General features: G+C 44.6%; 1 protein-coding gene across 5 annotated transcripts in view; it reads right to left on the minus strand.

Moving 5' to 3' along the window:
• LOC135505715 (1-phosphatidylinositol 4,5-bisphosphate phosphodiesterase beta-1-like) overlaps positions 1-16,242 on the minus strand; it is a 352,313-nt gene that overhangs the window by 133,970 nt on the left and 202,101 nt on the right. For all 5 annotated transcript variants that reach the window (XR_010450312.1, XM_064924778.1, XM_064924779.1 and 2 more), the window contains exons 4-5: positions 2,131-2,271; positions 1,467-1,546 (exon numbers count right to left, since the gene is read on the minus strand). Coding sequence is in view for 4 of the 5 variants with exons in the window: in XM_064924778.1 (XP_064780850.1) it covers positions 1,467-1,546; positions 2,131-2,271 (221 nt within the window). In the remaining variant the exon portion in view is untranslated. The remainder of the gene's footprint in view (positions 1-1,466; positions 1,547-2,130; positions 2,272-16,242) is intronic.

Raw genomic sequence — 16,242 nt, forward strand, 5'->3', positions numbered from 1 at the left:
CTGATGAATCCTGGCTGTCCCCAGTCCACCTGGTCGTGCTGCTGCTCCAGTTTCAACTGTTCTGCCTGCAGCTATGGAACTCTGACCTGTTCACCGGACGTGCTCAACGTCGGAGACCTGCTGTTTTAGACTCTACCCCTCTCGCTCTCTACCGCACCTGCTGTCTGAATCTCTGAATGCTCGGCTATGAAAAGCCAAATGACATTTAATCCTGAGGTGCTGACCTGTTGCACCCTCTACAACCACTGAGATTATTATTGGACCCTGCTGGTCATCACTGAACATTTTAACATCTTAAAGAACAATCTGGCCTTAATGGCCATGTAATCTTATAATCTCCACCCGGCACAGCCAGAAGATGACTGGCCACCCTTCAGAACCTCTCCTGGTTCCTCTCTAGGTTTCTTCCTAGGTTCCTGCCATTCTAGGGAGTTTTTCCTAGCCACTGTGCTTCTACATCTGCATTACTTGCTGTTTGGGGTTTTAGGCTGCGTTTCTGCATAGCAGTTTGTGACTGCTGATGTAAAAAGGGCTTTATAAATAAATTTGACTGAGAGACAGAGAGAGAGAGAGAGAGAGAACGAGAGAGAGTGTGAGAGTGCGCAAGTGTGTGTCTGTGAATGTGTGTGTCTTTGCGCAAGTATCTGTGTGTGTGTGTGTGTGTGTGTGTGTGTATGCGTTTGCATGTGTGTGCGCGTGTGTGTGCATTCACCCCATCTCTCGCTCTCTCTCAGACCCCCTCTTGCTCTCTCTCGGCCCCCCCCTCTCTCTCTGTCCCCCTCTTTCTCTCTCTCTGCCCCCCCTCTCTCTCTGACCCCCTCTTGCTCTCTCTCTGCTTTCCCCTCCTCTCTCTCTCTGTCCCCCTCTTGCTCTCTCTCTGCCCCCCCTCTCTCTCTGACCCCCTCTTGCTCTCTCTCTGCTTTCCCCCCCTCTCTCTCTGCTTTCCCCCTCTCTTTCTCTGTCCCCCTCTTGCTCTCTCTCTGCTTTCCCCCCCTCTCTCTCTCTCTGACCCCCTCTTGCTCTCTCTCTGCTTCCCCCTCTCTCTCTGCTTTCCCCCTCTCTCTGTCCCCCTCTTGCTCTCTCTCTGCCCCCCCTCTCTCTCTGACCCCCTCTTGCTCTCTCTCTGCTTTCCCCCCTCTCTCTCTCTCTGACCCCCTCTTGCTCTCTCTCTGCTTCCCCCCTCTCTCTGCTTTCCCCCTCTCTCTCTGACCCCCTCTTGCTCTCTCTGCTTTCCCCTCCTCTCTCTCTTTGACCCCCTCTTGCTCTCTCTCTGCCCCCCCCTCTCTCTCTCTGACCCCCTCTTGCTCTCTCTCTGCCCCCCTCTCCCTCTGACCCCCTCTTGCTCTCTCTCTGTCCCCCCCTCTCTCTCTGTGAGTAGTGTGAAGCGGTGAGAAGCGCCCTGCAGACCTGATGGGTGTGAACTGCTGCCTTCCAGTGTGTGATGCGTGATGTGTCCAGGGACTTACGCTTTCTCCAGGCATGCTTCTCTGGACATGTTCTGCGCCAGTAGGTTAGACGCCAGGCCAAACAACTCTTCAGCCCACTCCTGCACCGGAAGAACACACATACACATAAGCACTCCGTCAGAAGGAAGAAACACAGTCGCGAGGATCGATTGGAGGTGCAAACTAGCCACCCACACACCAGACCTTATAATTATACACTGGAGGAATGATGGGTTCAGTGTAAGTCTAACAAGCTTAACTAACTCACACTTCATGGACTGAAATAGCTTAGTTATTAATGAATTAGTTATAAGCACTTTGGCCAACCTCCTAAGAGAGGTAACTGATGTTGACATCAACTACATCAAATAAACCTTTAATAAAGCCTTTATTCATGTTTGATAAAGCCTTGCTCATGATTAATAAAGTCTTTATTAATGTTTAATAAAGCCCTATTTGTGATTAATTAAGTCCTTATTCAGGTTTAATAAAACTCGATTCATTTTTAATAAATCTCTATTCATGATTAATAAAGTCCTTATGGGTGTTTATTAAAGCCCTATTCACGTTTAATAAAGCCCTATTCATGATTAATAAAGGCACTATTCATGTGTACCAAAGCCCTTATTCATGTGTACTAAAGCCCTATTCCTCTGTAATAAGTGGATTATTCATGTTTACTTACCTTGGCGATCTCCTCCTGGAAGGCCATGAAGTTGAGGTAGGTGATGTTGACCATGTCTGGTCCGCTCACCACCGTCAGCATCCGGTTCTCCATCTTCCCCACCAGGGTGCTGACGTCCAGCAGCTCTCGAAGCTTCATATCCTACACAGACCAAACAACAGATAAGTGACATGTCAGTAACACAATAACTCTAGGCCTTAACCCTTCTCCGTTGGCAACCCAACATTATGAGCTCACACACATTTGAAACGCCTTTAAATGAATGTTCAAAGCACATATGTGGACTTTTAAACCGCCACGAAAGTGTGCCATTAATAACACAGCCACTGCAGCTCTAGCACCTTCCCAGGATTACCCCCCACTGTGTCTGACAGTGTGACTTTAGCCTAGCAGTTAGAGCGTTGGGCCACTAACCGGGAGGTTTTGGTTTGAATCCCTGAGCCGACAAGATGAAAAATCAAAGTGTGCCATTAATAACACAGCCACTGCAGCTCTAGCACCTTCCCAGGATTACCCCCCACTGTGTCTGACAGTGTGACTTTAGCCTAGCAGTTAGAGCGTTGGGCCACTAACCGGGAGGTTTTGGTTTGAATCCCTGAGCCGACAAGATGAAAAATCAAAGTGTGCCATTAATAACACAGCCACTGCAGCTCTAGCACCTTCCCAGGATTACCCCCACTGTGTCTGACAGTGTGACTTTAGCCTAGCAGTTAGAGCGTTGGGCCACTAACCGGGAGGTTTTGGTTTGAATCCCTGAGCCGACAAGATGAAAAATCAAAGTGTGCCATTAATAACACAGCCACTGCAGCTCTAGCACCTTCCCAGGATTACCCCCACTGTGTCTGACAGTGTGACTTTAGCCTAGCAGTTAGAGCGTTGGGCCACTAACCGGGAGGTTTTGGTTTGAATCCCTGAGCCGACAAGATGAAAAATCAAAGTGTGCCATTAATAACACAGCCACTGCAGCTCTAGCACCTTCCCAGGATTACCCCCACTGTGTCTGACAGTGTGACTTTAGCCTAGCAGTTAGAGCGTTGGGCCACTAACCGGGAGGTTTTGGTTTGAATCCCTGAGCCGACAAGATGAAAAATCAAAGTGTGCCATTAATAACACAGCCACTGCAGCTCTAGCACCTTCCCAGGATTACCCCCACTGTGTCTGACAGTGTGACTTTAGCCTAGCAGTTAGAGCGTTGGGCCACTAACCGGGAGGTTTTGGTTTGAATCCCTGAGCCGACAAGATGAAAAATCAAAGTGTGCCATTAATAACACAGCCACTGCAGCTCTAGCACCTTCCCATGATTACCCCCACTGTGTCTGACAGTGTGACTTTAGCCTAGCAGTTAGAGCGTTGGGCCACTAACCGGGAGGTTTTGGTTTGAATCCCTGAGCCGACAAGATGAAAAATCAAAGTGTGCCATTAATAACACAGCCACTGCAGCTCTAGCACCTTCCCAGGATTACCCCCACTGTGTCTGACAGTGTGACTTTAGCCTAGCAGTTAGAGCGTTGGGCCACTAACCGGGAGGTTTTGGTTTGAATCCCTGAGCCGACAAGATGAAAAATCAAAGTGTGCCATTAATAACACAGCCACTGCAGCTCTAGCACCTTCCCAGGATTACCCCCACTGTGTCTGACAGTGTGACTTTAGCCTAGCAGTTAGAGCGTTGGGCCACTAACCGAGAGGTTTTGGTTTGAATCCCTGAGCCGACAAGATGAAAAATCAAAGTGTGCCATTAATAACACAGCCACTGCAGCTCTAGCACCTTCCCAGGATTACCCCCCACTGTGTCTGACAGTGTGACTTTAGCCTAGCAGTTAGAGCGTTGGGCCACTAACCGGGAGGTTTTGGTTTGAATCCCTGAGCCGACAAGATGAAAAATCAAAGTGTGCCATTAATAACACAGCCACTGCAGCTCTAGCACCTTCCCAGGATTACCCCCACTGTGTCTGACAGTGTGACTTTAGCCTAGCAGTTAGAGCGTTGGGCCACTAACCGGGAGGTTTTGGTTTGAATCCCTGAGCCGACAAGATGAAAAATCAAAGTGTGCCATTAATAACACAGCCACTGCAGCTCTAGCACCTTCCCAGGATTACCCCCACTGTGTCTGACAGTGTGACTTTAGCCTAGCAGTTAGAGCGTTGGGCCACTAACCGAGAGGTTTTGGTTTGAATCCCTGAGCCGACAAGATGAAAAATCAAAGTGTGCCATTAATAACACAGCCACTGCAGCTCTAGCACCTTCCCAGGATTACCCCCACTGTGTCTGACAGTGTGACTTTAGCCTAGCAGTTAGAGCGTTGGGCCACTAACCGGGAGGTTTTGGTTTGAATCCCTGAGCCGACAAGATGAAAAATCAAAGTGTGCCATTAATAACACAGCCACTGCAGCTCTAGCACCTTCCCAGGATTACCCCCACTGTGTCTGACAGTGTGACTTTAGCCTAGCAGTTAGAGCGTTGGGCCACTAACCGGGAGGTTTTGGTTTGAATCCCTGAGCCGACAAGATGAAAAATCAAAGTGTGCCATTAATAACACAGCCACTGCAGCTCTAGCACCTTCCCATGATTACCCCCACTGTGTCTGACAGTGTGACTTTAGCCTAGCAGTTAGAGCGTTGGGCCACTAACCGGGAGGTTTTGGTTTGAATCCCTGAGCCGACAAGATGAAAAATCAAAGTGTGCCATTAATAACACAGCCACTGCAGCTCTAGCACCTTCCCAGGATTACCCCCCACTGTGTCTGACAGTGTGACTTTAGCCTAGCAGTTAGAGCGTTGGGCCACTAACCGGGAGGTTTTGGTTTGAATCCCTGAGCCGACAAGATGAAAAATCAAAGTGTGCCATTAATAACACAGCCACTGCAGCTCTAGCACCTTCCCAGGATTACCCCCACTGTGTCTGACAGTGTGACTTTAGCCTAGCAGTTAGAGCGTTGGGCCACTAACCGGGAGGTTTTGGTTTGAATCCCTGAGCCGACAAGATGAAAAATCAAAGTGTGCCATTAATAACACAGCCACTGCAGCTCTAGCACCTTCCCAGGATTACCCCCACTGTGTCTGACAGTGTGACTTTAGCCTAGCAGTTAGAGCGTTGGGCCACTAACCGGGAGGTTTTGGTTTGAATCCCTGAGCCGACAAGATGAAAAATCAAAGTGTGCCATTAATAACACAGCCACTGCAGCTCTAGCACCTTCCCAGGATTACCCCCACTGTGTCTGACAGTGTGACTTTAGCCTAGCAGTTAGAGCGTTGGGCCACTAACCGGGAGGTTTTGGTTTGAATCCCTGAGCCGACAAGATGAAAAATCAAAGTGTGCCATTAATAACACAGCCACTGCAGCTCTAGCACCTTCCCAGGATTACCCCCCACTGTGTCTGACAGTGTGACTTTAGCCTAGCAGTTAGAGCGTTGGGCCACTAACCGGGAGGTTTTGGTTTGAATCCCTGAGCCGACAAGATGAAAAATCCGTAGATGTGTCCTTGAGCAAGGCACTGAACCCTAATTTGCTCCAGGTGCCGTACTACTACGGCCGACCCTGTAAAACACCACATTTCAATACACCTATACAGTGTACGTGAAAACAAAACATATTTTTTGCCGTTGTTGCTGGAAGCCCAAACTCAGGAAGTAGCAGGAGTAGATGACTCCCACTGTCTGGTACTATGGCAATGACAACAACAGCCCAATCAACCAATCAGATCACGATTTGACTTCCTGAGAATGAAACTGATCAGTGAGAGGTATGACTTCGGGAGTAGACTATGAAGAGTGGCAACCAATCATCATCATCAGCCCAACCGGACCTGCGAGGTTCAGCATATTCTCTTAACATCAGCTAAGACGTCACACACACACACACACACACACACACACACACACACACACACACACACACACACACACACACACACACACACACACACACACACACACACACACACACACACACACACACACACACACACGCAGTGACTCACATATATGCGCACATGCACACACACATACGTGCACGCACACACACACCAAGCTGTCGCCAAGCATGACATTACACGGGGCACGCTTTTCATTTTTTTTATTTCACCTTTATTTAACCAGGTATGCCAGTTGAGAACCAATTCTCATTTACAACTGTGACCTGTCCAAGATAAAGCAAAGCAGTGCGACACAAACAACACAGAGTTACACATGGAATAAACAAACATGCAGTCAATAACACAATAGAAAAGTCTATATACATTGTGTGCAAATGAGGTAGGATAAGGGAGGTAAGGCAATAAATAGGCCATGGTGGCGAAGTAATTACAATATACCAATTAAACACTGGAGTGATTGATGTGCAGAAGCTGAATGTGCAAGTAGAGATACTGGGGTGCAAAAGAACAAGATTAATAAATAAATACAGTATGGGGATGAGGTAGATGGATGGGCTATTTTCAGATGGGCTATGTACAGGTGCAGTGATCTGTGAGCTGCTCTGACAGCTGGTGCTTAAAGCTAGTGAGGGAGATATGAGTCTCCAGCTTCAGTGATTTTTTCAGTTTGTTCCAGTCATTGACAGCAGAAAACTGGAAGGAAAGGCGGCCAAAAGCGGCCAATTGGCTTTGGGGATGACCAGCGAGTGGGTGCTGCTATGGTGACCAGTGAGATATACCTGTTGGAGCGCGTGCTACAGGTGGGTGCTGCTATGGTGACCAGTGAGCTGAGATAAGGTGGGGCTTTACCTAGCAGAGACTTGTAGATGACCTGGAGCCAGTGGGTTTGGCGACGAGTATGAAGCGAGGGCCAGCCAACGAGAGCGTACAGGTCGCAGTGGTGGGTAGTATATGGGGCTTTGCAGGCAGGGATCGGTTGAAGAGCATGCATTTAGTTTTACTTGCATTTAAGAGCAGTTGGAGGCCACGGAAGGAGAGTTGTATGGTTATTGAACCTCGTCTGGAGGATAGTTAACACAGTGTCCAAAGAAGAGCCAGAAGTATACAGAACGGTGTTGTGAATCAGAGAATCACAGCAAGAGCGACATCATTGATATATACAGAGAAGAGAGACGGCCTGAAAAGTGAACCCTGTGGCACCCCCATAGAGACTGCCAGCGGTCCGGACAACAGGCCCCCCGGTTCATGAATAATCGTCATTAATGTCTAAGTAATGAATGGCCAGTATGTCGTTATGAATGGCAGCAGGTGGTAAATGCAGGGGTAGATGATGTTGCCTGTGGAGTCACCAGGGCAATGTGTCTGTACAGCATCCGAGGTGGTTGGGTAAAGTAGGCCCGCGGGATGCGTAAGTAACTTATATAACCATAACTATGCTTGCCGGAGACCATGACACTTGTATTACCTCAGACAAGTTAGTCCTAGGCTTTAGCTCAGTTGGATAACACAGTCTTGGGGCAGGCAAAAGACTGGGTTCAATACCCAGTCACACTGGTTATAATAGTGAGGGCCTGAACAGAGATACCTCCACATTCACTGGGGATGTTTGTCCACTGCAGTGTAAATACACATTATAAACCATATATCCCTGTGGAAACATACACACACAACCACTCGTCTTTAATGCAAACCATGCTAAAGCACAGAGCAACTGGGCACTGCCTCCGAGGCACCAGAAATGAATAACAATGATATTTTCTCTCCCATTCTTCTGTCATCAGGGCAGAATACAAAGTGGTTCAGCGAGGTCAATTAACACCAACAAAAAGAGTCTGTGAAAGATTTTGCAGCGGAAGCAAATTAGTTCCCCACTAATTTGCCCAATCAAACAAAGAGCATTCTGTGCTGTGTCGCACTGATAAATGTCCCCTACATGTCCCCCAACGCCCTCCAATCAAATCCCCCAGCTCAGAGGCGTCCATTAGTATTACAGTGAACTTTTCAGAAGCAATATTTTTCTTCTGTTTGAGATTTTGACTCTTCTGGCAACCAAGTCTGCATGTCTGACAAATGTTCAAAACACAGACACACACACGGAGTGTCACACACACAGACTGTCTAGTGCAATTTCAAAACATACATTCAAACATACGCACACACACACTCTCTGACGAACAATGTCTGACGAACTTCCAACGCTTTTAGTCAAACGCGAAGACAGGCTTCAGTTCTTAAGAGACCTTGGATCTTGGAAAAGCAGTCTGAGACGAGTTGGATTCCCTACTGATGACTGTAGTGTTGAGAAGTCTGGGAGATGGATGGTTCTAGAAACATCTCACGCCTGCAGTCTCTCAGACGTGCTGAGAGCAAAATTCCTCCGTTCTACATGAGGCATATATCAAAGTTAGATGATGCTGCATAGTATATGTTGCTTTAACTCCAGTGAGCCATTATTACCAGCACTGTCTGGAATCATCTTGAGGCCATGGCAGACATTCTTCCAGCCGTAGGGCAGCAGGTAGCCTAGCGGTTAGCGTGTTGGGACAGTATTTTAAAGGTTGCTGGTTCAAATACACGAGTCGACGAGGTGAGAAAACTTGACCAAGGTACTTAACCCTAATATGCTCCAGAGGCGTCGTACTACAACGGCGGACCCTGTAAAACAACACATTTCACTGCACCTATCTGGTGTGTGTCTACCTTTACTATACTGATAGATGGAGAGACAGAATACTGTATGCAGGATACTGATAGATGGAGAGACAGAATACTGTATGCAGGATACTGATAGATGGAGAGACAGAATACTGTATGCAGGATACTGATAGATGGAGAGACAGAATACTGTATGCAGGATACTGATAGATGGAGAGACAGAATACTGTATGCAGGATACTGATAGATGGAGAGACAGAATACTGTATGCAGGATACTGATAGATGGAGAGACAGAATACTGTATGCAGGATACTGATAGATGGAGAGACAGAATACTGTATGCAGGATACTGATAGATGGAGAGACAGAATACTGTATGCAGGATACTGATAGATGGAGAGACAGAATACTGTATGCAGGATACTGATAGATGGAGAGACAGAATACTGTATGCAGGATACTGATAGATGGAGAGACAGAATACTGTATGCAGGATACTGATAGATGGAGAGACAGAATACTGTATGCAGGATACTGATAGATGGAGAGACAGAATACTGTATGCAGGATACTGATAGATGGAGAGACAGAATACTGTATGCAGGATACTGATAGATGGAGAGACAGTATGCTGTATGCAGGATACTGATAGATGGAGAGACAGAATACTGTATGCAGGATACTGATAGATGGAGAGACAGAATACTGTTTGCAGGATACTGATAGATGGAGAGACAGAATACTGTATGCAGGATACTGATAGATGGAGAGACAGAATACTGTTTGCAGGATACTGATAGATGGAGAGACAGAATACTGTATGCAGGATACTGATAGATGGAGAGACAGAATACTGTATGCAGGATACTGATAGATGGAGAGACAGAATACTGTATGCAGGATACTGATAGATGGAGAGACAGAATAATGTATGCAGGATACTGATAGATGGAGAGACAGAATACTGTATGCAGGATACTGATAGATGGAGAGACAGAATACTGTATGCAGGATACTGATAGATGGAGAGACATAATACTGTATGCAGGATACTGATAGATGGAGAGACAGAATACTGTATGCAGGATACTGATAGATGGAGAGACAGAATACTGTATGCAGGATACTGATAGATGGAGAGACAGAATGCAGTATGCAGGATACTGATAGATGGAGAGACAGAATACTGTATGCAGGATACTGATAGATGGAGAGACAGAATACTGTATGCAGGATACTGATAGATGGAGAGACAGAATACTGTATGCAGGATACTGATAGATGGAGAGACAGAATACTGTATGCAGGATACTGATAGATGGAGAGACAGAATACTGTATGCAGGATACTGATAGATGGAGAGACAGAATGCAGTATGCAGGATACTGATAGATGGAGAGACAGAATACTGTATGCAGGATACTGATAGATGGAGAGACAGAATACTGTATGCAGGATACTGATAGATGGAGAGACAGAATACTGTATGCAGGATACTGATAGATGGAGAGACAGAATACTGTATGCAGGATACTGATAGATGGAGAGACAGAATACTGTATGCAGGATACTGATAGATGGAGAGACAGAATACTGTATGCAGGATACTGATAGATGGAGAGACAGAATACTGTATGCAGGATACTGATAGATGGAGAGACAGAATACTGTATGCAGGATACTGATAGATGGAGAGACAGAATACTGTATGCAGGATACTGATAGATGGAGAGACAGTATGCTGTTTGCAGGATACTGATAGATGGAGAGACAGAATACTGTATGCAGGATACTGATAGATGGAGAGACAGTATGCTGTTTGCAGGATACTGATAGATGGAGAGACAGAATACTGTATGCAGGATACTGATAGATGGAGAGACAGAATGCTGTTTGCAGGATACTGATAGATGGAGAGACAGAATACTGTATGCAGGATACTGATAGATGGAGAGACAGAATACTGTATGCAGGATACTGATAGATGGAGAGACAGAATGCAGTATGCAGGATACTGATAGATGGAGAGACAGAATACTGTATGCAGGATACTGATAGATGGAGAGACAGAATGCAGTATGCAGGATACTGATAGATGGAGAGACAGAATACTGTTTGCAGGAAGCTGATAGATGGAGAGACAGAATACTGTATGCAGGATACTGATAGATGGAGAGACAGAATACTGTATGCAGGATACTGATATATGGAGAGACAGAATACTGTATGCAGGATACTGATAGATGGAGAGACAGAATACTGTATGCAGGATACTGATAGATGGAGAGACAGAATACTGTATGCAGGATACTGATAGATGGAGAGACAGAATACTGTATGCAGGATACTGATAGATGGAGAGACAGAATACTGTATGCAGGATACTGATAGATGGAGAGACAGAATACTGTATGCAGGATACTGATAGATGGAGAGACAGAATACTGTATGCAGGATACTGATAGATGGAGAGACAGAATACTGTATGCAGGATACTGATAGATGGAGAGACAGAATACTGTATGCAGGATACTGATAGATGGAGAGACAGTATGCTGTTTGCAGGATACTGATAGATGGAGAGACAGAATACTGTATGCAGGATACTGATAGATGGAGAGACAGAATACTGTATGCAGGATACTGATAGATGGAGAGACAGTATGCTGTTTGCAGGATACTGATAGATGGAGAGACAGAATACTGTATGCAGGATACTGATAGATGGAGAGACAGTATGCTGTTTGCAGGATACTGATAGATGGAGAGACAGAATACTGTATGCAGGATACTGATAGATGGAGAGACAGAATACTGTATGCAGGATACTGATAGATGGAGAGACAGAATACTGTATGCAGGATACTGATAGATGGAGAGACAGAATGCTGTTTGCAGGATACTGATAGATGGAGAGACAGAATACTGTATGCAGGATACTGATAGATGGAGAGACAGAATACTGTATGCAGGATACTGATAGATGGAGAGACAGTATGCTGTTTGCAGGATACTGATAGATGGAGAGACAGAATACTGATTGCAGGATACTGATAGATGGAGAGACAGAATACTGTATGCAGGATACTGATAGATGGAGAGACAGAATACTGTATGCAGGATACTGATAGATGGAGAGACAGAATACTGTATGCAGGATACTGATAGATGGAGAGACAGAATACTGTATGCAGGATACTGATAGATGGAGAGACAGAATGCTGTTTGCAGGATACTGATAGATGGAGAGACAGAATACTGTATGCAGGATACTGATAGATGGAGAGACAGAATACTGTATGCAGGATACTGATAGATGGAGAGACAGAATACTGTATGCAGGATACTGATAGATGGAGAGACAGAATACTGTATGCAGGATACTGATAGATGGAGAGACAGAATACTGTATGCAGGATACTGATAGATGGAGAGACAGAATACTGTTATGCAGGATACTGATAGATGGAGAGACAGAATACTGTATGCAGGATACTGATAGATGGAGAGACAGAATACTGTATGCAGGATACTGATAGATGGAGAGACAGAATACTGTATGCAGGATACTGATAGATGGAGAGACAGAATACTGTATGCAGGATACTGATAGATGGAGAGACAGAATACTGTATGCAGGATACTGATAGATGGAGAGACAGAATACTGTATGCAGGATACTGATAGATGGAGAGACAGAATACTGTATGCAGGATACTGATAGATGGAGAGACAGAATACTGTATGCAGGATACTGATAGATGGAGAGACAGAATACTGTATGCAGGATACTGATAGATGGAGAGACAGAATACTGTATGCAGGATACTGATAGATGGAGAGACAGAATACTGTATGCAGGATACTGATAGATGGAGAGACAGTATGCTGTTTGCAGGATACTGATAGATGGAGAGACAGAATACTGTATGCAGGATACTGATAGATGGAGAGACAGAATACTGTATGCAGGATACTGATAGATGGAGAGACAGAATACTGTATGCAGGATACTGATAGATGGAGAGACAGAATACTGTATGCAGGATACTGATAGATGGAGAGACAGAATACTGTATGCAGGATACTGATAGATGGAGAGACAGAATACTGTATGCAGGATACTGTATGAATACTGTATGCAGGATACTGATAGATGGAGAGACAGAATACTGTTTGCAGGATACTGATAGATGGAGAGACAGAATACTGTATGCAGGATACTGATAGATGGAGAGACAGAATACTGTATGCAGGATACTGATAGATGGAGAGACAGAATACTGTATGCAGGATACTGATAGATGGAGAGACAGAATACTGTATGCAGGATACTGATAGATGGAGAGACAGAATACTGTTTGCAGGATACTGATAGATGGAGAGACAGAATACTGTATGCAGGATACTGATAGATGGAGAGACAGAATACTGTATGCAGGATACTGATAGATGGAGAGACAGAATACTGTATGCAGGATACTGATAGATGGAGAGACAGAATACTGTATGCAGGATACTGATAGATGGAGAGACAGAATACTGTATGCAGGATACTGATAGATGGAGAGACAGAATACTGTATGCAGGATACTGATAGATGGAGAGACAGAATACTGTATGCAGGATACTGATAGATGGAGAGACAGAATACTGTATGCAGGATACTGATAGATGGAGAGACAGAATACTGTATGCAGGATACTGATAGATGGAGAGACAGAATACTGTATGCAGGATACTGATAGATGGAGAGACAGAATACTGTATGCAGGATGATGATAGATGGAGAGACAGAATACTGTATGCAGGATACTGATAGATGGAGAGACAGAATACTGTATGCAGGATACTGATAGATGGAGAGACAGTATGCTGTTTGCAGGATACTGATAGATGGAGAGACAGAATACTGTATGCAGGATACTGATAGATGGAGAGACAGAATACTGTATGCAGGATACTGATAGATGGAGAGACAGAATACTGTTTGCAGGATACTGGTAGATGGAGAGACAGAATACTGTATGCAGGATACTGATAGATGGAGAGACAGAATACTGTATGCAGGATACTGATAGATGGAGAGACAGAATACTGTATGCAGGATACTGATAGATGGAGAGACAGAATACTGTATGCAGGATACTGATAGATGGAGAGACAGAATACTGTATGCAGGATACTGATAGATGGAGAGACAGAATACTGTATGCAGGATACTGATAGATGGAGAGACAGAATACTGTTTGCAGGATACTGATAGATGGAGAGACAGAATACTGTATGCAGGATACTGATAGATGGAGAGACAGTATGCTGTATGCAGGATACTGATAGATGGAGAGACAGAATACTGTATGCAGGATACTGATAGATGGAGAGACAGAATACTGTATGCAGGATACTGATAGATGGAGAGACAGAATACTGTATGCAGGATACTGATAGATGGAGAGACAGAATACTGTATGCAGGATACTGATAGATGGAGAGACAGAATACTGTATGCAGGATACTGATAGATGGAGAGACAGAATACTGTATGCAGGATACTGATAGATGGAGAGACAGAATACTGTATGCAGGATACTGATAGATGGAGAGACAGAATACTGTATGCAGGATACTGATAGATGGAGAGACAGAATACTGTATGCAGGATACTGATAGATGGAGAGACAGAATACTGTATGCAGGATACTGATAGATGGAGAGACAGAATACTGTATGCAGGATACTGATAGATGGAGAGACAGAATACTGTATGCAGGATACTGATAGATGGAGAGACAGAATACTGTATGCAGGATACTGATAGATGGAGAGACAGTATGCTGTTTGCAGGATACTGATAGATGGAGAGACAGAATACTGTATGCAGGATACTGATAGATGGAGAGACAGAATACTGTATGCAGGATACTGATAGATGGAGAGACAGAATACTGATTGCAGGATACTGATAGATGGAGAGACAGAATACTGTATGCAGGATACTGATAGATGGAGAGACAGTATGCTGTATGCAGGATACTGATAGATGGAGAGACAGAATACTGATTGCAGGATACTGATAGATGGAGAGACAGAATACTGTATGCAGGATACTGATAGATGGAGAGACAGAATACTGTATGCAGGATACTGATAGATGGAGAGACAGAATACTGTATGCAGGATACTGATAGATGGAGAGACAGAATACTGTATGCAGGATACTGATAGATGGAGAGACAGAATACTGTATGCAGGATACTGATAGATGGAGAGACAGAATACTGTATGCAGGATACTGATAGATGGAGAGACAGAATACTGTTTGCAGGATACTGATAGATGGAGAGACAGAATACTGTATGCAGGATACTGATAGATGGAGAGACAGTATGCTGTATGCAGGATACTGATAGATGGAGAGACAGAATACTGTATGCAGGATACTGATAGATGGAGAGACAGAATACTGTATGCAGGATACTGATAGATGGAGAGACAGAATACTGTATGCAGGATACTGATAGATGGAGAGACAGAATACTGTATGCAGGATACTGATAGATGGAGAGACAGAATACTGATTGCAGGATACTGATAGATGGAGAGACAGAATACTGTATGCAGGATACTGATAGATGGAGAGACAGAATACTGTATGCAGGATACTGATAGATGGAGAGACAGAATACTGTATGCAGGATACTGATAGATGGAGAGACATCATGCTGTTTGCAGGATACTGATAGATGGAGAGACAGAATACTGATTGCAGGATACTGATAGATGGAGAGACAGAATACTGTATGCAGGATACTGATAGATGGAGAGACAGAATACTGTATGCAGGATACTGATAGATGGAGAGACAGAATACTGTATGCAGGATACTGATAGATGGAGAGACAGAATACTGTATGCAGGATACTGATAGATGGAGAGACAGAATACTGATTGCAGGATACTGATAGATGGAGAGACAGAATACTGTATGCAGGATACTGATAGATGGAGAGACAGAATACTGTATGCAGGATACTGATAGATGGAGAGACAGAATACTGTATGCAGGATACTGATAGATGGAGAGACAGAATACTGATTGCAGGGTACTGATAGATGGAGAGACAGAATACTGTATGCAGGATACTGATAGATGGAGAGACAGAATACTGTATGCAGGATACTGATAGATGGAGAGACAGAATACTGTATGCAGGATACTGATAGATGGAGAGACAGAATACTGTATGCAGGATGATGATAGATGGAGAGACAGAATACTGTATGCAGGATACTGATAGATGGAGAGACAGAATACTGTATGCAGGATACTGATAGATGGAGAGACAGAATACTGTATGCAGGATACTGATAGATGGAGAGACAGAATACTGTATGCAGGATACTGATAGATGGAGAGACAGAATACTGTTTGCAGGATACTGATAGATGGAGAGACAGAATACTGTATGCAGGATACTGATAGATGGAGAGACAGAATACTGTATGCAGGATACTGATAGATGGAGAGACAGAATACTGTATGCAGGATACTGATAGATGGAGAGACAGAATACTGTATGC

Source organism: Oncorhynchus masou, chromosome 19 (assembly GCF_036934945.1).
Source record: "Oncorhynchus masou masou isolate Uvic2021 chromosome 19, UVic_Omas_1.1, whole genome shotgun sequence".
NCBI lineage: Eukaryota > Metazoa > Chordata > Actinopteri > Salmoniformes > Salmonidae > Oncorhynchus > Oncorhynchus masou.